The following is a 26,020-nucleotide window of genomic DNA, read 5'->3' as shown; positions in this document are numbered from 1 at the left end:
GAGTCCAGGCTCTAGGATCCTGCAGAGTGCGAGGGTCCCAGAGCCTTCAAGTCTACACAACAATGAAACCATCCTGGAGCCCAAGGTCCAAAAGCCCAAGTCAGCTGGCATGGGCCAAACCTGGGTTTTTCTTTGTGTGCAGATGTACCCTCAGGCACTGAACGTGTACGAAACTCAGTCCCAGTGGACACAAGAGGTTTTGGTGTGTTCAGAACCATATGCAACACTCAGCTCTACCTCAATGATTTATTCACATGAACAGTGAAACTGTTGACTGTGTCAGGGGTATGTCGCAAAGATCACAGAAGGGAATGGAATCTCTCAGTAGCTAGAGTCAGCTGCATGGACAGCTTTAACTATCAGGCCAGTGACCTTGAATTGGAGTCTGTACTCAATGGGAGAAACAGTGCAGAGCATAGCATCACATCAGATGCACACAGCTTACTGCCTTTTGTACCAGTTTGAGCAGCAAACAAGCCATCTATAAACTAATCAAGCAATTCCTCCAACAGGCTGGGAAGGAAGGATTATTGCTAATTATTTTCAAATCAGCGGAGGCACTCATATTACTATGATGAGCATCAAAGAAATTACTGCAGTTACTATATTTGCCTTAAGAATTATCCATTTAAAGGTGAGACACAGCAGGCATTGTTTACCTTGGATATTACAACTGTTTTACCTCCTTCCTCTTATTTGAAGTATACACAACAGGGAAGGACTGCATGTTATTTCTCTGCTTCCCCGCTTTTCACATTAGTATGTGCAAGCAGCAGTAACTTGCAAATAATAAGTTCTTGCTCCACCAAGCAATAATGCAATGAGTTCTGGTAAGAACCTGAAATTAGCAATGGCACGTTTGGGTCATCTGTTATGAGACACTCCATAAGCATAATTTTCAAATTAACATTTTATGCCAAGCTTGGGTAGCAAACACAAAAGCCTATTTGACGTGGGTTAGAGTCTTAGTTGTTCTGCTGATTCGCTCCCTTTTTTACTTAAAACTACGTCTCAGCTGAAAGAGATAAAGTAAGTCGACCTTCTCAGTGTAAGTGATGGAGACATGAAAATTGCAGCCTGTTCTTTGGGGATCTGAGCACAGTGGTGCAGCGCCAGTTTCATTTTGACAACAGACTGAGATCATTTACACAGTTGTTTTAGTGAGCTCAGTCACTGCAGAGCTTCCCTGGGCTTTGGAAACACGAACATAAATCTCCCCAGATTCATTCCGTGTTGATACAGTGCCAGACACCTCCAGTCTAGTTGTCTGCCTGTACAGGTCAGATTTTGGGGGGGGAAGGGGGGGAATCAAAGTAGGGGGTGTTGGCAGATCCAGCGAATGACAACATTGTCAACACTTTGACCTAATAAAAATACTTCAGCCCGAAAGTAAAATAGTAAATTATACATTTTAAGGAACTATTTGGCAGCAGGGTAGCAGAAGCACAACTCCCTGGTAATTATTTTTAATTCTACTTTATTACTGCTTTTGTCTGAAGATAGTGGAAGGATGAAACACGTCAAATGGGCTGAAACCAAGGTTGGCATGCACTTCCTACAGTGGGCTATAGAAAAGGGATAGCCTGTCTGGTCATTTAAATAAAGGTAACATCTATACTTCTCCTCAGCAGGTGGTTGATACCTTCCATAGGAAATTTAGCTTCTAAGTACCAGCAAATTCCTGAAAGTGGAAGACAGACGTGCAGACACCAACATTTTCAGGCAACTCAAACACCAACACAGATATATCAAATGATCCCAATAGCTAGGGGATAGGTATTCAATATCTCCTCCCTACACCCTCTATTTTTCCTCCATAAACTTTTGCATTGAGGTTTTTCAAAGAAACATTCACCAGAGACCTAAGAGGCTAGTTGCAGGCTGCTCCCCGTAGACCTGCTCTGCACCCCTGTGATCAGCACCTGTTCACCACCACTGCTGACCGTCACCATGCACAGTCACTGGTCAACCTAATAATGGACAAGGCACCTGAGCCTCGCTGCTGTCACTGAGACTTGGCTAGCTGACTTCAACAGTATACTTGCAGGCTCCCTAATACAACAAAAGGGAAGAGGAAGTACATAAAGTATTTGCACTCCAACCTGTGAAGCCAAGACCCGCTTTGAAATCTATCAGCAGCAACAATAGCAGCGTATGCAAGCAGGCATCGACCAGAGCCCATAAAGAACCGTACTTGCTTAACTCCCCGAAATCGCAATCAGCTAGAGTACCCTACAAAAAAAGTGCGCCAGTCAATCCATACTTCCTTCACCTATTCCAATCCCCAAGAACGCCAGCTGCAAAAAATCAACTACAGCACTGAAAAAATGACAAAATGTGCCATGTTCCAACTACACCCAAAGTCAGAGTAATAAGAAAATACTCACAGGCTTCTGCACTTTAACTTTATGCACTGCTCAGAGATGCAGGCAATAAGCACTGTTAAAAAGCCTAAACTCAACAGCTGACACTAGGAGATCAAAGCAGAGACAGTGAAGAGCATGTGGAGATCCATGCTCTCTTTAAAAGGGCAAACTTTCAGCCACTTTCAAATATCCTATCAACCTTCAGGACAACAGGACTCAGTTACCTCACCTGCTACTGTCCGCCTCCACAGTGCCATTCGCTGGCACTATCAGAGAAGGTAGTGAATAGTTCACTACAGCAATGCCAGGCCTCAGCCAACATCCTAGACCTCACAAGCAAGATCTCGGCTACGATACAGCACAAAGAAAGCTTTGACAGTAGCAGTGGATGGCCTTGGAGAGAGAAATATCCATGTTTAAATCTCACAGCTGCTTTCAACACTAAATCACAAAATGCTGCCTTCCTACACAGACTTAGGAGTGGCAAAAGCACCACACAGCTGGCTTTGCTACTTCATCTCAGACATGTCCCAATAATTCAGTGGAGAGTTGTGCTCCTTTCCCTATAGCTCTTGTGTGAAGGGCCACAAAGTTCAAACCAAGCTCCTTTAGTTTAGCAAATATTCCAATGTCAGCAATGCACCGATGACACTTACTCGTACATTTCTTCAGCAGATGCTACATCAGGTCCTAATGCCAGAGATGAAAAGTGGCTGCCTAGGACACTAACCTCACTCTTCTACTGACAGGTGTCTGCCCTCATATCATAGTACACAGTCTTGGGGTCTTTTAGCCTAACAAAAGAATGGCTATGGGGGGGGATCTGGTTGCTCTCGGTAAAATACAGGAAGGGGGAGAAGAGCTATTGAAGCTCAAGGAAAATGTTGGCACAAAACCAAACGGGCATGAACTGGCCATGATTTAATTTAGGCTAGAAATCAGAAGGGTTTTGGAGTGAGGTTCTGGAACAGCCTCCCAGTAGGAGCAGTGGGGGCAAAAAACCTATCTAGTTTTAAGATGGTGTTTGATGAATTTATGAAGGGGATTATATGACAGGGTTTCCTGAGATAGTAGGGGACTGGGCTCAGTAACCCAGAAGGACCCTACCGGTGCTATATCCTATGTACACCCATCAGAAATACTACACACACTGTTACAATGGCAAGGAACGCCTCCTTCTCTTGTCTATTGTTGAACAGGGACCTACCCGCTGCAAGCTACACATTTCTCATCTCCACGAAGGATGATAGCAACACACTTTGCCTGAGGATGAAAGTAAAGGTCTTTTAGAAGCTAATTAGTGCTGTGTGCTGCAGACAGAATGAAGAGAGTGAGGGACCAGAGCTCTGTGCTCACTATACAGCTCCCTATCTGATTGCAAATTCAGTGTAAGATTTGGATAGTTTACAAGCAGTCTTTCTCACACCAGTTATGCTGTACAGAATTGCTATGGATGACAAACACAGAAGTTCTGGGATCAGGGACAGGCCATTTTCAGCAGAGGGTCTGCGACTGTGGAACTCCTTATTCAGATAAACCTGACATCCTTTTAGGCATTGCACTTTTTCACAATCACCTCTCTCTATGATGCAGCAGAGAAAAACAGACAGGTGACCTCTCCCGGAAATAACTGCCACAGCTCTCCCACTAACAGGCTCAACAGCCAGACCACAGAAGAGCAGAGCTTGCATCTTTGTAGACAATTTAGGCCACATATAATGGGGATGGGCATATTAGAAACACACAAAGAGGTGCTGCAGGTCAAGATTCAGGTGCACTGAATAGAGCTGTGCAAGCTCTCCATACACAGCAACTGCTTGCATGATGTCTGGCTCTAGAGTAACTAGTTCCTCAACTCCATTCTCTCTCTCAGGTACTTATACAGAGCCCATTACTGTAGTATCTGAGCACATCACACCACCACAATTAGTGTCACTTTTTAAAATTGAGAATCGGAGGCACAGAGAGGCTATGTGGTTTGCCCAAGGTTTCACAGATGTCTGTGGTGGAGCAGGGAATTGAACTCACATCTTGAGTCCCAAGCTACTTCCCAACCACTGGGATCATCCCTTGCACGGAGTTCTCTCCCATATTACTGATTTGAGAATAAATAAATACAAAGAAAGAAGTTGACTTTGAGGAACAAATGAGCCATTTAATATAACTACTTTCCACTGTCGGTGTATCTAACAAGGAGCAGAACAGGTAAAGCAGTGGATAAATATTTCAGTAACAGTTAATAGAGAGAATAGTTCTAAAAACCTACTGTATTGTTCAAATATCTTTGAAAGATACTGTTTAAGTGAAGCATTCAAAAAGTTCTAAAGATGACTTGATCTGCCCAGAGTCTTTAAGAGGTAGGTCAGAGTTGAGAGATTTCTGTGGCTCAGGAAAGTTTGACTTCTCTCTGTCCTGAGGTAATCTTGGATCAGCTAAAAAGATTTTAACTTCAGGCTCAAAAGAGTATTTCTGAACTAAAGGAAACGTCGTTTCCCAAGTTAAACGTGAAGCCTGGGATGCTCAGGGCTACGGGGCAGAGTATGTTTATGGAGTAATGCTGCCATCTAGTGGAAAGAAAGTTAACAAGCACACGTATTATTTAATTCTTGATATAACGTAGGAGAGCCTGGTGACTAAAATGGGAAGTGTTGTTTCTTTATTATTCCTCGGCAGGAAAGCCAGTGTTGCCTCATCCATGAGTGTGAAAGCAACCCTTGCCATCCAGTGGCTAGAAATATTCATGATTTGTGTCAATCATCATATGGATGTCAGTTTTATGTTCGCAGTTTAATTCATCTGAACAACTTATTTCACTAAGTCACTACTTTTGATGGAGATGTACCCTGGGAATGATGTGGGAAAGGGAAACTTGGTCAGATGAGAGAATATCCTCCTGTGCTTTTTATTAAGCCTGCCAATATCTTGGTAATGAGACACACGGGAGTCCATGAGAAGGGAAAGATAGGAAACATTCTGAAGCCATGAGAAAAAGTTTCTTTTTCTTTTCCTAAATTCTTTATGATAAACATACAATATCCTCTGGCAGACTATCACCATTTCCAAACATGGCAATACGTTTCACTTAAACTATTTCAATGTTTTAAACAGAAAAAATATTGAAGTCTAAGGCTAAAGAAAAATCTCCCTTTGATTCCGAATACCTCTGGTTTATTTAATATTCAATCTTCTCAATCTCATCCATGTCATCTGGGTCCAACTGCTTAATCTTGGTCTCTAAGGAAAAAAATGAGACCAAGTAAAGAGTTACATTCTGGTCTGCAAACAGCACTCAGCTAGCACACCCTCTGCTTCAGCAGCAGAGTACACATTTAGTAGGGCCGCTCACAGTGGGGACACAGGAGTTGGTTAGATTTTTAAGCTGTTTTACAGAGAGTGGTAGATTTAGAAAGATCTTTAGAACCTGAAGGATATTTCACAAAAAAGTGAGACAAATATGGCACAACATAGTTGGTAGGGTCTGTCAAATGTTCTAAATTAGTTAATATTACAATTTAGATGTTGACGTTCACTATTTGTAATAATTTCTGTACAATCCACTTAATAGTGCCCCTGAAACAATAATTCTGCTTAGTTACAGCAACTGCCATTGAACAGACTCTATGAAATGACTGAATAATGGATGGTGGCCCAGATACCAGGTAAGTCGCATGGCTATGCCAGCTGTAGCAGACTCAGTGGTTCATAGCTGTGAATCTGGTGTCTGCTGTGCAGCAACTTGGTCACTTTAGGTGCTTCCTGGTTCCTATGACTGCTAAAAAAAAAGTCACACACCTTAATGTGTTTGGTTTTTGCTCTGCTTATTTTAACTCAACTCACGTATTTAAATGGAGACCCTCAATATATTTCACCGAGGCACTGATAACTCAGGCATATTTCTAATCACATCAGGGTCTGCACCAACTATACATTCTTCTGTATTAGATTTTTGCATGTGTATGTAAGTAACCAAGTCAATAACATTAATGCAAACACCAACATAACTACTGGAACTGCTGGCAGTCTAGGTAGAACTTCCTGTGGAGATCATTCCTCTAGGTTGGGACATGGCACAGCGGCAGAAGTGCATGAGGGAGCTGCGCTGTTGCTGTCCATGCTACAATTGTCTTGTGGACAGAAGACCTCAGTCTTTAGGGATGTCAGTCACCACCATCTACCGAACTGAGATACTGCTATAATAATTGGAATGAGAAATGATGTTTGTCTTCTCAAAAGGGGTACGGATCAATTCTGGTTAGAAGCCATTCTGCAGAACATTACAGTATATTTTGTTGCACACATGTGCCCCTATTTTTGGACGGAAATATCCGGTTAAGAGTTCAGTATAGTATTTCCAGTCAAAGTGCTTCAAGCGATAGTCAAATAAACTTTGAGAAGCACAATGTAAACAGGATTAAGGCAGCTGCCAACATGAGGCTACTATACAAGCATGATGCACATTGGGAGCGTCTCAAATTAAAAACAGCAGATGGGGTTAGATTGAAAGATCCAATCACATCCCAGGTTACCTTAACTCACCAACCCTGCCCACTCTGATAGGCTGTTGTGGAGATTAGGGAATGTTTGGAAACACTTAGAAAATAATGAGCTCCACCTACTAAGCATTATTCTTGTTAAATAATTGACTGTTTTCTCAGTCTCATAGTTATGCCCAGGTTTACAGCATTAAAGTGGCTAAAAAGAAGAAAAGTCAGATTATCCTACATTAATTCCACTCAGCTTTTAATGCCACAGAAATCAACAGCAAGGCTCATTTTGCTAACTTCACACATGACTAGACTTGGACATACAAGCACTTCCTGAAAACTCAATGCCTTTTTACAAGGCAGGGATAATTTGGACCATTTTCTTGCTTCCTGTCTTGCAAAAATATACATCATAGAATATCAGGGTTGGAAGGGACCTCAGGAGGTCATCTAGTCCAACCCCCTGCTCAAAGCAGGACCAATCCCCAATTAAATCATCCCAGCCAGGGCTTTGTCAAGTCAGACCTTAAAAATATCTAAGGGAAGGAGATTCCACCACCTCCCTAGGTAACGCATTTCAGTGTTTCACCACCCCCCTAGTGAAAAAGGTTTTCCTAATATCCAACCTAAATCTCCCCCACTGTAACTTGAGACCATTACTCCTTGTTCTGTCCATCAGCTACCACTGAGAACAGTCTAGATCCATCCTCTTTGGAACCCCCTTTCAGGTAGTTGAAAGCAGCTATCAGATCCACCCTCATTCTTCTCTTCAGTAGACTAAACAATCCCAGTTCCCTCAGCCTCTCCTCGTAAGTCATGTGTTCCAGTCCCCTAATCATTTTTGTTGCCCTCTGCTGGACTCTTTCCAATTTTTCCACATCCTTCTTGTAGTGTGGGGCCCAAAACTGGACACAGTACTCCAGATGAGGCCTCACCAATGTCGAATAGAGGGGAACGATCATGTCCCTCGATCTGCTGGCAATGCCCCTACATATATATCCCAAAATGCCATTGGCCTTCTTGGCAACAAGGGCACACTGTTGACTCATATCCAGCTTCTTGTCCACTGTAACCCCTAGCTCCTTTCTGCAGAACTGCTGCCTAGCCATTTGGTCCCTAGTCTGTAGTGGTGCATGGGATTCTTCCGTCCTAAGTGCAGGACTCTGCACTTGTCCTTGTTGAACCTCATCAGATTTCTTTTGGCCCAATCCTCTAATTTGTCTAGGGCCCTCTGTATCCTATCCCTACCCTCCAGCGTATCTACCTCTCCTCCCAGTTTAGTGTCATCTGCAAACTTGCTGAGGGTGCAATCCACACCATCCTCCAGATCATTTATGAAGATATTGAACAAAACCGGCCCCATGACCGACCCTTGGGGCACTCCACTTGATACCAGCTGCCAACTAGACATGGAGCCATTGATCACTACCCGTTGAGCCTGACAATCTAGCCAACTTTCTATCCACCTTATAGTCCATTTATCCAGCCCATACTTCTTTAACTTGCTGGCAAAAATACTGTGGGAGACTGTGTCAAAAGCTTTGCTAAAGTCAAGGAACAACACATCCACTGCTTTCCCCTCATCCACAGAGCCAGTTATCTTGTCATAGAAGGCAATTAGATTAGTCAGGCATGACTTGCCCTTGGTGAATCCATGCTGACTGTTCCTGGTCACTTTCCTCTCCTTTAAGTGCTTCAGAATTGATTCCTTGAGGACCTGCTCCATGATTTTTCCAGGGACTGAGGTGAGGCTGATGGCCTGTAGTTCCCAGGATCCTCCTTCTTCCCTTTTTAAAAGATGGGCACTACTTTAGCCTTTTTCCAGTCGTCCAGGGCTTCCCCCAATCACCATGAGTTTTCAAAGATAATGGCCAATGGCTCTGCAATCACATCCGCCAACTCCTTTAGCACTCTCGGATGCAACACATCCGGCCCCATGGACTTGTGCTCGTCCAACTTTTATAAATAGTCCCGAACCACTTCTTTCTCCACAGAGGGCTGGTCACCTCCTCCCCATGCTGTGCGGCCCAGTGCAGTAGTCTGGGAGCGGACCTTGTTCGTGAAGACAGAGGCAAAAAAAGCATTGAGTACATTAGCTTTTTCCACATCCTCTGTCACTAGGTTGCCTCCCTCACTCAGTAAGGGGCCCACACTTTCCTTGACTTTCTTCTTGTTGCCAACATACCTGAAGAAACCCTTCTTGTTACTCTTAACATCCCTTGCTGGCTGCAACTCCAGGTGGGATTTGGCCTTCCTGATTACACTCCTGCATCCCCGAGCAATATTTTTATACTCCTCCCTGGTCATTTGTCCAGTCTTCCACTTCTTGTAAGCTTCTTTTTTGTGGTTAAGATCAGCAAGGATTTCACTGTTAAGCCAAGCTGGTCGCCTGCCATATTTACTATTCTTTCTACACATCAGGATGGTTTGTCCCTGTAACCTTGATAAGGATTCTTTAAAATACAGCCAGCTCTCCTGGACTCCTTTCTCCCTCATGTTATTCTCCCAGGGGATCCTGCCCATCAGTTCCCTGAGGGAGTCAAAGTCTGCTTTTCTAAGTCCAGGGTCCGAAAGTCCAGGGACTGAAACAATCCAAACCCAGTATGAAAATGTCAAATAGGTTAAATGAGCATTTGATGAAATTGCCCTTTGCCATGTCACGAGTTCTAACCACAGTAACAGCTTCTAATCATTCACATTGAGAAGCTGTGCTAAGCAAGCAGGTGAGCAACAAAGCACAGTGAGAGAACATTCCTAGTGGGCAGTACACAGGCAGAAGACAGCTTCCCCCCCTTACAGCAAACAGTCTCTTCCCTTTAACATGGATAAGGTTGGTCTCTCAAAGCTGGAAATGGCCCTTGTAGATTGTGGTGGAGATGCTGGATGACCCATTCTTGGGCTGGTTCTGCATAAGCATCTCAAGCATTCAGTCCAATTTTCTTAGTTGACACAGTGGCAGCACCTCAAATTGCCCAAATAGAGGATTCCCCTACCAGCTGATTCTTTGGATATATTCTTCATATGAAAATTGGATTTCCTGAGACTTTTGTTCATATTCTTGCCTCATTTGAGCCCCTGAAATAACTTCCCCCCCATCCCTTTAGAATAAGAACTCCATTATCTTCTTTCCTCTTCCAAACTGAACACACCTGGCTCCCTTAGGCATTCACAGGAACCCTTTAATGCTGCAGTTTGTTGCCCATCCCTGAATTTTCTGCAGTTTATCAAACCCTTCTGGTTGAGAAGTCCAAAAACTGAACACAGAACTTTAGCTGGAGTGTTACAAAGCAGCACACTGAATAGCAGATGGCATAGGATGGTGGAGCCCTGACCCCTCCATCTCTTCAGTGAAGTCTCTTACTAGTAACACTCCCATCCGCTTTGCACCTCCAGTTCATCCTGCACCTGCTGCCTCTCCCAGCTATACCTGACAAATAGTGTTTACTGAAGCAATAGCTCATGCTGATAACATTCCATGTGGGTTCTGCTCTTTCTCCCCAATCCAACTTTACTCCCATCACTTCCTGAGTCATCCTTACTTTGGCTTGGCATTTCTAGAGCCACTCTAGCTCCCCCCTTCCTTACTATAATTTCCCCCAAAACATCTTCAATGAAGAGCCTCTCTTTCACCTGGAGAAGGCTATACACAGTTGTATGTTTCCCCCCCATTTCCATCCTCAGCAACACAGGATGACCCTCTGAGGTCCCTTCTAATTCATTACACTTCCTGCCCTACCTCCTCAGCACTTGGCTTGCTTTCTACATCAGGTGAGGGAGCCAGAGTCTGCACAAGTGATTGAGATGCATAAATCTAGTCTGGGAAAGTGTCCCCTAGGGGGGCACCTCTGTCCTGAGGGGAAGTGAGGTATGTTTAGTCCCTGTTTTTGTTCTAAACAATAAGTGTTCTCATTTACTATGGTATTGCTCACACTCTCCTCATACATTCTGAACAGTATGTATTAACAGAATTATAATAGGGGCTAGCAGTAACACCTATTAAGGTTGCACAACACTTCCCATTATAAGACCCTGTTTCGGTTGCTTGAAACTTCGGTAGCCTAGCCACTTGGGATGAAGTTTTCCCATGGCTGATGTCTGCCTCAGGCTGACTTTTTACTGTTATTGTTTTTTAAATGTCAGCCAAAAAAGTTCAGCTGTTTCCAGGAAAAAGTTAGGGAAAATACTTGTTGCTCATGTTAAAAAATTCTGGTGCCCTTATCTTTGAACAGCTTTAACACCCCTATGCTTTGGCCCAGGGACTTGAAATCTGAAAGGGGATGGCCTTTGTGTTAGGGAATGTGCCTTTTGCCCTCTCCATGAAAATCCACCCAAATCTGGCTAAGTTTTACATCTCTGAAAAATCACTTTGCAGAAGTCTGATAGAATCATAGACTATCAGGGTTGGAAGGGACCTCAGGAGGGCATCTAGTCCAAATCCCTGCTCAAAGCAGGACCAATCCCCAATTTTTGCTGATCCCTAAATGGCCCAATCCCCAATCCCTGATCCCTAAATGGCCCCCTCAAGGATTGAATTTACAACACTGGGTTTAGCAGGCCAATGCTCAAACCACTGAGCTATCCCTCCTCCCATAAACAAAAGGCTCCTAATTAAGCCTATTTAGCTCTATCTTTGAACAGTGGGGAGGAACAGGTTAAACCAGATCGGGGACCCTTAGGGAGAGTCCCCAACCCAAGTCTACTGAGCATGTGCAATTTTAATAACAAAATTCACCAAAGAATCTGTCCACGCTGGGCATGCTCCAGCTGAGGCTCAGCAGGACTTTCCCTTCAATTGCAGCTCTGAGCTGGGCACCTAATAGGATGCCTCCTAAAATCTCAATGACCCCCCCGCTGGGCCCAGGTAGCACAGAGGAGGAAGCTGCTGGATTCCAACACAGAGGGGAGAAGAGCCAGATCTGGGGGGCAAAAAGAATGGGAACCAATGGGGAGGACACAAATCTGAAGAGAAGACCAGTGTGCAATAGCAGAACTGAGACTGGCTGGGCAAAGAGACTTGGGCAGGGAGTTTGGGGCTGGGGGAGACAGATTGGACAAGGAGTTCGGGGAGTGTGATCAGGACTGGGAACAAGCAAAGGAAGGGAATGGGGGAGCACCACTGGAAGGCAGGGTGGGGGAGAAAGATCACATGAAGATCTGGGAGGAAGTGGGACAGGCTGTGCAAGAGGACTGGGAATTGGGATGGGTGAGAATAGGACTTCTATGCAAGGGACCGGTACTGAGATGAGAAGCCCAAAGAATGAGACTAGGAGAAGAGACAGGACTTGGAAGGGAAAGGCTTGAAAGGATGGGGCAGACGGGGTCAAGCAGGGAGGAATAGGCAGAAGAGACTGTGCCCACTGGAGCACACAACGGAGCCTAGAATGGACCCAAGATTCCACATGATGGAATTTGTTTTCGTTTCCTTTTTTAAAAACCCAGGAAATTACACAAAAACCTACATTAAAAAGGATATTAAGGCAGCAAAGTCAAGCACTGAAAAGTTAGGAAATGCCAAAATTAAGGTTGCCTGTGGTTTACACATGCTCTGTGTTCTCCTCACTTTCTGGGTGTCTGATCTGAGCCTCTAGGGCAGTAATACTCACACCTCAGTGGTTCAGGAGCAAATTAGCAATCAACATTATCAAAAAGAGCCACAGTAGTGTGAGTTCATTGTATCATTTACTGTAGTATTATTCCTATTTAAACAGTATGAAATACAGGGGAAACAGTTATATATATTATTTTGACAGCAAATAAGTTAATAACTTAGTGCAAGTTGATAACTTAATTGGCTAATAACCTAGTAAAAGCATCTTGATTGGTTAATAATTAAATCACAGTTCACTATGGTATCAGTGATTTGCCCTTTGCTACTACAGCCAACTTCTACAAGCTTTACACATACAGTGCAGGTTTGATGGGGATACTGTACTCACTGAAGTGCTCTTCGATGCTTTGTAGCAGTGGTAAGTTGTGTCTTTCCACCATGTTGAAGGCTAGGCCCTTTTTCCCAAAACGACCTGTTCGCCCTATGCGGTGTAGGTAGGTCTCAAAGTCTGGACACCGCAACTGGTTTGTCGGGAGTTTAAAATTCACAACAATTGTGACTTGTTTCACATCAATACCTGAGAGAGAGAGAGAGAGAGAGAGAGAGGGGGAAACAAATTCACTGGTGAACTCCTAAGGCACCTGCCATTGCACCTGAAATAGGCCATGGCCATTAAAACCCTTAAACAATAGGACCAATGTGTCCAGTTTCATTTCTGCCTAATGTAGTTATCTCAGTACTTCACAGAGAATCAAGAATAGCTATTACAGTTGGCTAGGGACACTCAGCTGGGAGGGGGCTACCTAATTCATATGCTCTCTTCAAACATGTTCTGAAAATCTGAAGCAAGTTACCTTGAAAAATGGGGTGAAAAGAAGTGGTAACCCCCAGAGTGTGAGCAGAACCTTTTGTATTTGAGAAGACATAGATCCTCAGGTTATGTCTACATTAACCCTTGCCTAAAGTTTCCCACTGTTGCTACCACTGGTTCAGCTTAGCTGTTGACAGTCGACTGCTTCCAATGACTACCAGCATTTGTTAACCCCGCTCTGGACAGGTCTAAACAAGACAGTGGCTGGCCAAGATTATCTTGCCCATATTAGAGCTTCCACCATTACTATCACCAGGGAGCTGAACCAGAAGTAGCTACAATGGGAAATTTGGGGGGAGGCGGGGAGAAGGGTAGAGTAGACAAAGGTTTGAAAAAAAATATTGGCCAATACTCATGTACGTTTGGGGACCAGAAAAATTTATCAAACTGATATAGATTCATAGACACTAAGGTCAGAACGGACCATTATGATCACCTAGTCTGACCTCCTGCACAAGCAGGCCACAGAATCTCACCCACCCACTCCTGCAAAAAACCTCTCACCTATGTCTGAGCTATTGAAGTCCTCAAATTGTGGTTTAAAGACTTCAAGGAGCAGAGAATCCTCCAGCAAGTGACCCGTGCTCCATGCTACAGAGGAAGGCGAAAAACCTCCAGGGCCTCTTCCAATCTGCCCTGAAGGAAAATTCCTTCCCGACCCCAAATATGGCGATCAGCTAAACCCTGAGCATATGGGCAATATTCACCAGCCAGATACTAGAGAAAATGTGATTTTCTTATTAATAAGCGGATATCACACAATGAAAGTAACCAGCTTGGTCTGGACTCGAAGGTGATGCAATGCAAAGCATCAATTGAGGCTTTTCCACTTTACCCACCAGAGGTAAAGACTGCACAGACAGGGATACCCTTATGGAAACAATGGTTCTGCACATGTGACTGGGATACGCTGAGCCGGTGGAGTGATCTTCCTGCTTGCTGTGGGACCAGGTAATATTCCCATACTCTACCCTTAGTGCCAGGTTAGTGATGCTTTATTTTCTGACCCCATAGTTAAGGTTTCAGAGGAGTAGCCGTATGAGTCTGCATCCACAGAAACAATGAGGAGTCCAGTGGCACCTTAAAGACTAACAGATTTAGTTGGGCATAAGTTTTTGTGGGTAAAAAACCCCACATCTGAAGAAGTGGGTTTTACCCACGAAAGCTTAGGCCCAACTAAATCGGTTAGTCTTTAAGGTGCCACCAGACTCCTCGTTTTTTTTATAGTTAAAGTTGTAGGACAGTTCCCATTATAAGCCCCATATTGCACCTCCCCACTCTGTAATTTTTATTGAAACTGTCTGCGTGTCTCAGATTTTTTTAAAGTTTGAGTTAATCAGACATTTTGGGGATATGAAACAAACAAGTGAGCTTTTCATTCTTCAAGCAATCTAACTTTAAAGATGTGTATTTCACAAATCACTCGGTCTAGAAACAGCAAGTTTGGGGCTTTTTTCTTAGGATTTGTCCTCAATGTTCAAATAAGTTTTTCCTTCCCCTAATGAGGTGAATAATTTGAGTTGTATCTGAAAATTAACACCTCTAGGAGCTGTGCAAAATATGAGTGGAACTACAAAACTTCGCTTGCTTCAAGGATCTTAGAAACTTGGCTCATGAATTTGGCAAATCTTGTAAATCCCTGGAGGGAGGAAGCTGTTCAGGCATAGGAAAATCCATACAATTTTTAATGCAACAAATTATGCAGTGAAGTTCATAAGTTTAGAGTCTTCAGAGAAACAGTTATGCACCAGAAAGACTAGAGGAATATTTGAACTTCATAAAAACAAGCATCAACATGATATTTTAGATATATTACAATTGTGCTATTCATCAAAATTAAGAACCACCAAGAAAATCCCGAACAAAAATTAAGACAGCTAAGGTTGAAAACATCTTCCTTAAACAAAGAAAACCTCAGCTGAACACTGTAGTTTTAAAGTCTAGATGGTCAGGATATACAGAGCTAGGGTTCCACTAGCAATTAGTTCCATCTGCCACACATGTATCCAACCTCTCTCTGTGCCTCTGATTTCCTTACACCGCATATTGTATTTCTACATTCCTAAAAATGAACCACTTACTTCCATTACATCACCCTATACTCTAAATACTAATGGGCATACAACTCTCTACATAGGGTCATCTACACCAGTTCTACTCAAAGTGGGGTCCGCGAGCCATCGGCTGCTGGTCCGCGCGCACATTGAGAAAAAAAAATTGCCAGTCCCCCACAGATAGCTTGAGAAGCACTGGTCTACACAACCAGAGCAGCTAGATCTTGCTCTCTTGCCTTCCACATCTGGTTTGTCCATCCCAGAATTTAATCCTCCCTAGTTAAAACCATATCTATCTTACCTCTTTACAATTCTTTGGTAACAATGATGAGCATCCCTTCATACATACTCCTCCATGGGTGCTCCAGCACTGGAGCACCCACAGAAAGAAATTAGTAGATACTTAGCACTCACTGGCAGCAAAGCTCCTCCCTCCCCCCAACGCCTCCTGCCCTGAAGCCCTGCTGATCAACTCCTCCCCCCTCCCTCCCAGTACCTCCTGCACACTTCAATCAGCTGTTCTGCAGGATGCAGGTGGTGCTGGGAGGGAGGGGAGGAGCAGGGATGGGGCGCGCTCGGGGAGGATGCAGACCAGGGTTGGGAAGAGACAGAGCGGAGGTGGGGTCTTGGGGGGGAAGTGGGAGCATGGACCTGAAGTGGGGGAGGGGGGGCAGGGTTCAAGTACCCTCCAGGTAGAGAGGAAGTCAGAGCTTATCCGCTCTTCACATTTTACATGCCTACTCTGATATTTTGTTTACAAAACGTTCAGGTAACTTTTCCTTCAGCCAACATTAGGCACTGTACTACCTTGAGGATTTGATACAGCACCATCATAACTGTAACTTGCACTCTTAATGGCCGGAACCTCCTCCCTAGTATAATCTGTTGCACCTTCTGACCTGGGAGTCTCACTATCCAGCACCACACATTGATTGGCACTTTGCCTTTGTTCTGCCATGAAAGTTCAGAGGGTGGTTTCCTGCTGCCTTCCCTCTGTTTGTGGCTGCCATTGGTTAACTCCCTGATTTAACTCTTCCAACTTTTGATGGCATTTCCTCCATCAGGCTCCCAATGCAAGATAGATATATGTGGAGTCTCGGAGCTGTAGGGGAATACTAGGGGTCATTTCATGATGATGGATGAATGCACAGTGTACTTACTATTCTGGATCTGAGAAAATAAGATAAATGTGACCCCATTTTTTTTTCAATCTAAGGAGACATAAAAGTGTATTTGGAGATAACCCAATCAGTGACAGAATTATTACAGTTCTTCTTTGAACCAACCCATTCAACATGTTAATCACACAGGTTTGCACTCCTACAAAAGCAGCTGATGACAATGTGATCAGTGAGTTCTATGAACAGCTTGAAAAGACATTAAAATACCAAGCAGAAGATATCTCCCTTATGGGGGGGACCTGAATGCAAAAGTTGGAAGTGTAAGATCTCAAAAAGAAGTAGTGGGAAACAATAGTCTGGGTTTACAAAAATTAGAGGAGAGGAAGGTATTTAATTGAATTCTGGTGCTCTAATCACCTGGTCATTACAAAACACCATCTACACCCAACATGCCAGATGCATATACAGATGGAGGTCATCTGATAGTATGACAAAGAACAAATAGACTATGTAATGATACAGCAATGCTGGAGCTCAAGTGTCCAATGAATAAAGACTTCTAATCAATCCTGAAATGGAATTGGTGAATATATAATGAAAATGAAGCCAGGGAAAGCATCCAGGGCACATGACATACCAGCAAGTCTGATTGGTGACTGCAGGATTGATCTCACGTGGAAAATTTGCAGCAATGAATGGATGACTAGAAATTGGCAGAAAGACTTCCGTCGTCTAGTCATTCTGCCCTTACCAAAGAAAGGAGATACAACAGAGTGTAGTAACACTTATATCATCTCTTGGATTTTGCATGCGAGCAAAGTTTTGCTCTACATAATCCGGATTGCATTAAGTGAATGCTAGAAACAGAACTACCACCACAAGATGGATTCAGAGAGGGACAAGACACACATGATCAAATTGTGAACACAGATCACATCATCGAAAAAACACAGGGAATACATTCACCCACTGATCATGTGTTTCACTGACTACTCAAAAGTACCCAATGCTGGCTGACAGGACTGTCTTTGGAAGATACTATAGAGTAATGTTGTAGTCCTGTCAGTCCCAGTATATTAGAGACAAGGCTGGTGAAATAATCTCTTTTATTAGACCAATTTCTATTCGTGAGAGAGACAAGCTTTTGAGCTACACAGAGCTCTTCTTCAGGTCTGTGAAAGTACTAAGAGGATACTGACAGATACAGGGATTCCAAAGCATCTTACTGAACTCATCACAACTGCCTACTCTCAACAACAGACCACAGCATGAACAGCAACAGGTGACAGCGAGTGGTTTTCTACTGGGCAGGGAGTGTAACAAGATATATTCTGTCCCTAAGTCTTTTCAACATGTAACAGAATTTATTATGAGACAAACCCTGGAAGCTTTTGATAAAGCAGAAGGAGCTGGGATTTCCTCCTAACTGACCTTAGACACGCTGATATGACTGTGACACTGAGTCAGTGAGGGTTAAACAACCAACAGGCTAAATGACCTAAAGATCAATCTTTAAGAACATAATAGGGAAGTACTGAAATGGTAAACTGGGCCATTTCTTATAGATTGTTATCAAAACCACGTTAAAGTAGACTAAATTCTTTGAAATGCAAACCTGTATTATCAGAGAATTAGAAGTAAATACTAATTGTATTTGTCTATGTTTAACTGTATCTTGTTAGATGTTAAAGTGATCTAATCAGCTTGTAGATGCTAAACTTCCTTTTCTGTCTGTTACTATATTCTATTGATTCAGAGATCAAAAAATATTAACAACATTCAGGCCTTGTCTACACTACAGGGGAAATTCGATCTAAGCTACGTAATTTAAGTTACCTGAATAGCATAACTCAAATTGCTGTATCTTAGATCTACTAACCGCGGGGTCCACGCTACGCAATGTTGACAGGAGACGCTCTCCCGTCAACTCCCCCTACTCTTCTCGATCGACCGGAGAGCGATCTGCAGTTGATTTAGCGGGTCCTCACTAGACCCACTAAATCAACCACCGATGCATCGATCACCACTCATCCATCACCCAGTAAGTGTAGACAAGCCCTTAGATGTAACTTGGGCATAATATCATTGTCTTTATTTCTCTTTGAAGTTTGTAGTAAGCTGTCTGTGAACCTTTGAATAGTTAATTGCCTGTGCTAATCAATCCAACTAATTACTTGTGTGTACAGAAGAAATAGGAACGGACTTCAAAGCAACAATGTACATTATTCTTCACCTATTCTTCTGCAATTTCTCATGGAAAAATTTTAACAGACTCTGCACATGGACTGCCTATTGGACTATAACCTATGCAACCGATTCTGGAAAAACTTTTTACAACTCAGCAGCTCACCATCGCTGCTATGAAACTGACCTGAGAACTTCATTCATATCTGTATGTATAATGCTCTTTTAACCACAAAAACTCTTTTTTGTTTTAATAAGTCTTAGATTAGTTAATAAGAATTGGCTGTAAGCATGTATTTGGGTAAAATGTGAAATATTCATTGACCTTGTGGGTATTGTGTCCGATCTCTTGAGATTAGTAAACTTTATATATGATGAATAAGATTTGAAGTAATCCTCACCATATTTGATTTGGGTGTCTGGGTGGGAGCCCACGGCTGAATTGCTTTAGGGGAGCTGTGTTTTTGGCTTCTGGGTAACCAGTAAGGTGTTGTAGAAGCGGTTTTGCTGCTGGCTTGGTGAATGTCATTATTAGAATAAACCACCATTCTGGGGATCGTCTAGCCCATTCTTTGAAGTTTGTCCTGATTGAGCAATCTCAGTGAGGCCCCTCCAGAAACCATGGTCACAATGACGCTCTTTGGTACAACTGTTGATGGAACGCAATGATTGTTGGCGTCTGCAAAGGACAGTTAGTGAGGAATAGGGACGATCCCTGAATACACGAAACATGATTAACAAAACCAGGATACAAGCAGACACAACTGTCAGTCAAGTTGTAGAGGAAGTAGATTAATTCAATTATCTGGGATCATACATATCAACCAGAGAAAGAATTCCAAAGAAATCAGAAGATTAGGAATGACTCGCTCAGCCAAGCCTCCCTCATGAATATGTGGAAAAACCATGGCATCATGAAATGTACAAAGGTTCAACTGGTGAAAAGCTTAATTTTCTCAGTAGCAAACTATGGAGGTGAATCATTAGAAACTAATACTGCTGACAAGAAGAAAATTGAAGCCTTAGAAATGTAGTGCTGCTGACAAAGACTTGAGTATCTGCTGGACAGAAAATTTGATGAATGCTTACATTAGCAGCATTACTGGGGAGAACAAGACCGTGTTGTAAGAAGTCAACAGGCACAAACTTACGTACTCTGGTCACTTCAGGCACAGAGATGGAAATAACCTTGAGCAAACTGTCATGGCAGGAATGGTGACAGGTCATTGTAGTAGAGGATGACAAGCGAGGAGATGGAAAGATGGAAGGCGGCAGATTACTGGAAAATCAGCTGCTGAGTGTTGACAGCTAGCAACGGATCAAGAAGGCTTCTGAAAATTATCCTACGAGGTCATCGATATTCAGACAAGAATAAATGAGTTTTACTTACTAAAAACCACCACATTTTCACATTTTACTTCTAGCTTGAATTCACAAGCACCCTCCACCTCTAGTCACCATTCCATTACAGGCCAGAAATGGCAATTTAAGTTGGCCACTTCACTATACAGACAAGAACTACTATAATCAAGCATCTTTTTTATGCATGTCTGCAATCCTGGCACTCACATAAAAGCTAAAGCTAAGTACTTACCCTGACCCCATCCAGTCCATAAACACTGTTTGCAGACCCTACTGACCCTTACCATTCCAGGGGGCACAAGGGCAGCTGACATACATACACATCACATTACTTTTTTCATTGGTCATTTTAAAATGTTAAACTACTTTAAAACAAAACCAGGAAAACTTCTCTGTATTGCTATAAAGATTATACACAGTGGGGTTGAGTATGAAAACAGAGTTAAGATGTTTATGGAATTTCAACTTTGAACTTCCTGACTTTCAAATATTTATTTTTTTTAACAACATTCTAATAAGGGCTTTTAGTTTAACAGGTGCATATTGTGTATTTTTATACACAACACCATCTCAATGGGGTTTTGTGGATGAAAAACTCTACCCAAAGGATCAGTTTACTGAAGGAAATCTGCCTTTACCTTGGAATACCATATTTGTTGTGACTGACTTTTCAGATGGGCAATTGTAAAACATGCCGATTTTGACTGTCTACATTAGCAATTTCACAACTGTAATTCACCATTGGTGGAAGCTGTAGTGTAAACAGGACTCAGGTGTTTATACCACTGTGTGGTACCAGCTGTGAATTATGGCTATAAAGTGTTTGCTAGTGTAGATAAGGCTTCAAAGTCACTACAAGCAACACCATCCTGAGAAGCAGGCACTGAGCTGTATACAAAGGGGTTATACACAGAATTACAATTCTTAATTTGAGCTGGCTGGAATAAGAAATCAGTCTGGTGTTATTTCTGCAAGCTATAGGAATCAGCATCGACTCTGCCAAACACTCCTTGAATTTATATCTAGAAATCCACAAAAGCCCACAAATTGACCACTGAACTCCAACACTGTGTGTGACAACAGTGTAGTAGAAAAGCTTATGAGGAGGTCTCGATATGTGAGAGATTACAGGATTCCAAGCAGCTGTCATCATCTTCTGCACTCCACAGTGGGTTTTCGGTGTGTGTGGTGGAGGTGGAAAGCACGAAAGGATTACGTAATGCAGGAACAATAAGAAGCTTGCATGCCCTGTGCGCCCCCCATCTGGAAAAACAAAGCTCTCAGTACTGTAATACATTGAGAAACAAATGGATTAGCTAAAGACGATACCTCTAGCACAGACATTAGTTGTGATAAGGACCTTCTCTTTTCCATCACGAAACCTTTGGATTACAGCTGCCCGTTGCTCAACTGTCAGCTCCCCACTCAGGACAGACACTTTGTGCCCATCCTGAGTCAGTTCCAGCGATAACCATTTGGCATTTCTACGAGTCTAAAAACAAATGCAGGAAGTACATGAGATAAAATCTCCTTGGGTGTAACCATATTCCCTCCCCTTTCAATCACTTGTAACCATCTTATGTATTCCCTAAAATACGTTATTCCTTTTCTTTATGGCATTTCAGAGGAGTGTCTGGCTGGCTCTTCACAGGCAGAACCTGCAGGCTCACAGTCCAAGTCCCACTAGCACACCATCAATTTTTCTGGGAGCTCACTAAGATCCCACTATTTGAGAAATACTGGATATAGGGAGATGTCCATGGATTTTGCTCTAAGGCTATTTCTGTTCCTAAAAAGAGCAAAAGTGGTTACACTGAAACCAGCTGGAAAACAAAAAATTAGTTAAAGCTATGGACCACATCTATAGACCAAACGGAGACAAATTGAATTAGGATGGCTTCAGGAAAGATTTAGCTGAATACAAGGGAATGGTAGTGGCCTACTGTTTAGCCAAGACAGAACTAGCATGAATTCCACTTAAACAGGATGTATTCAGCTGGTGCTAAGTGGTTAATACAGTGAAATTCTGAACCCTCACCTTTAAATACAGTAGATTAGAGAACTAAAGTTCCAATAAAGAAATTGTGTCTTGGATTCTTGTGTACATGCATGCACACACACAGACACACACGTCACTGCATTACAATTTAAACAACCTGAAGTGTTTGATCATCAAAATTGCCCTACACAGAGGTTGGTGTTTTTTTTTTTTTTAATACTACAACATTAAGTAGTTGAATTTAGAAAACACAAAGATTAAAAGCCTCATTTCTGTTTGTTTCCTTTAGTTCTTTTATGCAGGTTTCCAGCTGGTTTTCTAGTCTCTTCCCCTTTCACCAAAACCAGGGAGGGAAAGATTTTCTCTGGGATCTGCTGAGAGAGCTGGGCGCAGCCAGTCTTACACAGGAGCCTGGAGGAAGAAACTGGTTAGGAGTTGATGATAGGTTTCCTGACAACACAATATAGGTCAGGACTCCAAAAGGACAACAAATTGGGCCAACAACAGCAGGTGAAATAGACAAAGAGCAGTTGGTGTAACGGAATCCTGCTGGGGGGCTCTGACTTATCTGTACCCTCTCAGTATACCTAATGTAATAATGTGTGTGTTCGCAGAGAGCCACGGTGGGAAAAGTCAATTGGCACCAAATGTAATAAGGGGCAGGAAACTAGAGAGGCTAATGACAATTCATCCAGCCCTTTCAGAACACAGGTTGGGACAGTGTAGTCTGACAGAGCGAGTGACTCAGCATTCCCAATGTTCATGAACATAAAGGGTGAAGTTCAGTTGATTGCTCTAAACCAGAGAACTTTAAGAGTAAGTGCACATGGCCTGTTGGATCCTAGAGTAAGAACACGAATAGGGCCCTACCAAATTCATGGCCCATTTTGGGCAATTTCATGGTCATAGGATTTTAAGAGTCATAAATTCCACTATTTCAGCTATTTAAATCTGAAATTTCATGGTGTTGTAATAGTAGGGGCCCTAACCCAAAAAGGAGGAGTTGTGTGTGTGTGCGCGCGGGGGGGGTTTGCAAGGTTATTGCAGGGGGGATTGTGGTACTGCTACCCTTACTTCTGCGCTGCTGTTGGTGGTGGCACTGCGTTCAGAGCTGGGCAGCTGGAGAGCAGCAGCTGCTGGCCGGGAGCCCAGCTCTGAGGGCTGGGCCGCCACCAGTAGCAGCAGCAGCATGGAAGTAAGGATGGTGTGGCACGGTGTTGCCACCCTTACTTCTGGTCTGCTGCTGGCAGGGGGCTGCCTTCAGAGCTGGGCCGCCCGGCCAACAGCCACTGCTCTCCAGCTGCTCAGCTCCAAAGGCAGCACAGAAGTAAGGGTGGCAATACCGCGATCCCCCTAAAATAACCTTGTGACCCCCCCCACAACTCTCTTTTGGGTCAGGACCCCCAATATGAGAAACGCTAGTCTCCCCCGTGAAATCTGTATAGTTTAGGGCAAAAGCTCACAAAAGGCCAGATTTCATGCTCCGTGACGCTTTTTTCATGGCCATGAATTTGGTAAGGCCCTAAACATGAAGTATAGTGAGAAACCATGTTTAAGATATGTATGCTCAGAATAAAGAACTGGGTACCAATAAAAAACAGCTATATAATGTGGCTTAATTGTAAGTAGAAAAGGAATACTTGTGGCACCTTAGAGACTAACCAATTTATTTGAGCATAAGCTTTCGTGAGCTACAGCTCACTTCATCGGAGTGAGCTGTAGCTCACGAAAGCTTATGCTCAAATAAATTGGTTAGTTTCTAAGGTGCCATAAGTACTCCTTTTCTTTTTGCGAATACAGACTAACACGGCTGTTACTCTGAAACCTGTTAATTGTAAGTGTCTTTGTGGAATCCAGAGTAATATGCTTCATCTACTGCTGGGAGAGATGTAAAATAATACTATTTTTGAAAGATTACTACAGTCAGGAGTGAAACTGAACAAACATTCTATAAAAGGTCTGACCCAGGTCAGCCACCGAGCAAGCCTGAAGAGCCTGTGGTGGTTCTGGGCTCTGTTGCCTGTCACCACTTCCCTCTCTTCAATTATAAGCTTAGGAGCCCAGCTGCCTCTGTGGTGAGCCCATGCACGGTACCTCTCAATTGAATTGTTTCATGTTCTAGCATGCAATGGGATCTTGGGCATTGCAAATCCCAGATACTCAAGAGTGAGATACGTGGTGCCAAAGAGTCCACTGCATACCGAAGCATACAGCAAATTGATGTAGAAGTCACACAAGAACCCAGCAAAGATGCAACTGGGACTCCTGATAATCTTTTAAGTACAGAACACATAAAAGCATCAGGGTACATCTACACTGCAGCTGAGCGATGTAAATCCCTGCTCGGGTAGACAGACCTGTGCAAGCTTTGATTCAGCTAGTGTGCTAAAAATAGCAGTGTGGCCACAGCAGCACAAATGGCTTTGGCTAGCTACCTGAGCATGTACCCAAGGTCTCAGATGGGATTGTACCTGGGCAGCTAGCCTGAGCTGCTGCGGCCACAGTGCTTTTAGTGTACTAGCTCAATCAAAGACAGTGCATTCTGTCTACCTGCAGCTGGAGGAGTAATTCCCAGTTTGGTGTAGACATCCCTTAAAGGTAAGAGGAGTCATGGTGGGCAGAGTTGTAGGAGTCTGGAGGAAGGGTGTGTGTAGTGTACAGGAACACATATTGAGCAGTATTCCTCAAATTATATCCCACTGATAAAAGCCCTCTTGCATTGCCCATAAGAAAACTCCTTATTCTGTTGATATCAGCATTGAAAGATGGGTCATTTTTTACTGTAATTTCTCTGAAAACAGTAATCTGGCTCTTTTACTGCATGAGTAACAGCGACAGGAGAACTTTACCTGACAGAAGATGATAGCCTGGCCAACAGTGATGCTCCCATAGATATTGCACAGGGCCTTGTATTTATCTTGTTTATTCTCACACAAAAAGTAGTACTGCCTGATATTGGTCAAGGTCATCTCCTCTCGGCGGAGTTTAATTATGTTGGGGTCAGGGATGATCTGCTCAGCAAACCGCAACACGGCATCCTCAAAGGTTGCTGAGAAGAGGAGCATCTGACAATCCTGTGATAATGCTCTAGAAGAGAAAGGCTAGTAAATTGTGCAGTGTTATCATCGGATAACAGCCTCAAGCCACAATACCTTCACATTCCTGTGCCAACCCTCCTTTCCTTATGATTAAGAATTTTTTCCATCCGTTCCCGGGATCGTCTAAGGTGACAAGTGGTTTATCACAGTGTGATATTTCCACGCAATCAAGTTACATGGAAGAACCAGAGATCCATCAACAGAACAGATCATAAGAGCCCTGCTGTAATGTTAACAAGCTCTTAGGGTACGTCTACACTGCATTTGGCAGCAAGCCTCCCAGCCTGGGTCCACTGACTTGTGTTAGCAGGGCTCAGGTTAGCACACTAAAAATAATGGTGTGAACGTTGCTTTGAAACTGTGGCATGGGTTGTAGCTCAAGCTCTCAAATCTGAGGGAGATGGGGGGACTGATAATGCACATAAAGCAATGTTAATTTTAGATCAAGTTTATAAGAACAGGAGATAAAACAGTAGTGCTCATGTAGGCTTCCAAGTCAAAGGTTCATGAAATGGGAAATTTCCAGCACTCTTTCCTTTAACATTCAAAGGAATTCATCATCTCAACTGTAAGAGAATTTGGAGGGTTCCAGGCTGATTTTAAACACAACTTTAAACAAGTTTATTGAGAAGCCAATTTTTTTTTCCAATTTCCTTTTGACCAAATGCTCTGAAAGTACCAAATCCGAAGCCACCTCCATAGGAAGCGCGTATAAATAAGGAAGGTAAACTCAACCACTTTTTAAGTCATGCTTTAAAGAGGCTTTTCTCTAGCTTCCCCTTCAAGTACATCTGACTAGGACAGTATTTTATGTAGAGTTTTTTCAGAGGTGGTTTAGCTAAAACTATTACTCAGAGATATAAACTGATTTGCAAGTTAGAACTGAGAATTTTGAAAACTAAACCACTATGTACTCTGCCTTCAGCATTCAGA

At 43.1% G+C, this 26,020-nt stretch overlaps 1 protein-coding gene across 1 annotated transcript in view; it reads right to left on the bottom strand.

Moving 5' to 3' along the window:
• Positions 1 to 4,525: 4,525 nt before the first annotated feature.
• DDX25 (DEAD-box helicase 25) overlaps positions 4,526 to 26,020 on the bottom strand; it is a 47,703-nt gene continuing 26,208 nt past the window's right edge. The window contains exons 9-12 of the mRNA XM_084612022.1: positions 24,839 to 25,076; positions 21,320 to 21,482; positions 12,787 to 12,975; positions 4,526 to 5,600 (exon numbers count right to left, since the gene is read on the bottom strand). Coding sequence (XP_084468148.1) covers positions 5,539 to 5,600; positions 12,787 to 12,975; positions 21,320 to 21,482; positions 24,839 to 25,076 — 652 coding nt within the window. The 3' untranslated portion in view covers positions 4,526 to 5,538. The remainder of the gene's footprint in view (positions 5,601 to 12,786; positions 12,976 to 21,319; positions 21,483 to 24,838; positions 25,077 to 26,020) is intronic.

The sequence above is a fragment of the Lepidochelys olivacea genome (assembly GCF_965140295.1).
Source record: "Lepidochelys olivacea isolate rLepOli2 genome assembly, chromosome: 22".
Lineage (NCBI taxonomy): Eukaryota > Metazoa > Chordata > Testudines > Cheloniidae > Lepidochelys > Lepidochelys olivacea.
Note: the sequence above shows the minus strand (reverse complement) of the source record. Positions and strands in the feature narration are given on the sequence as shown.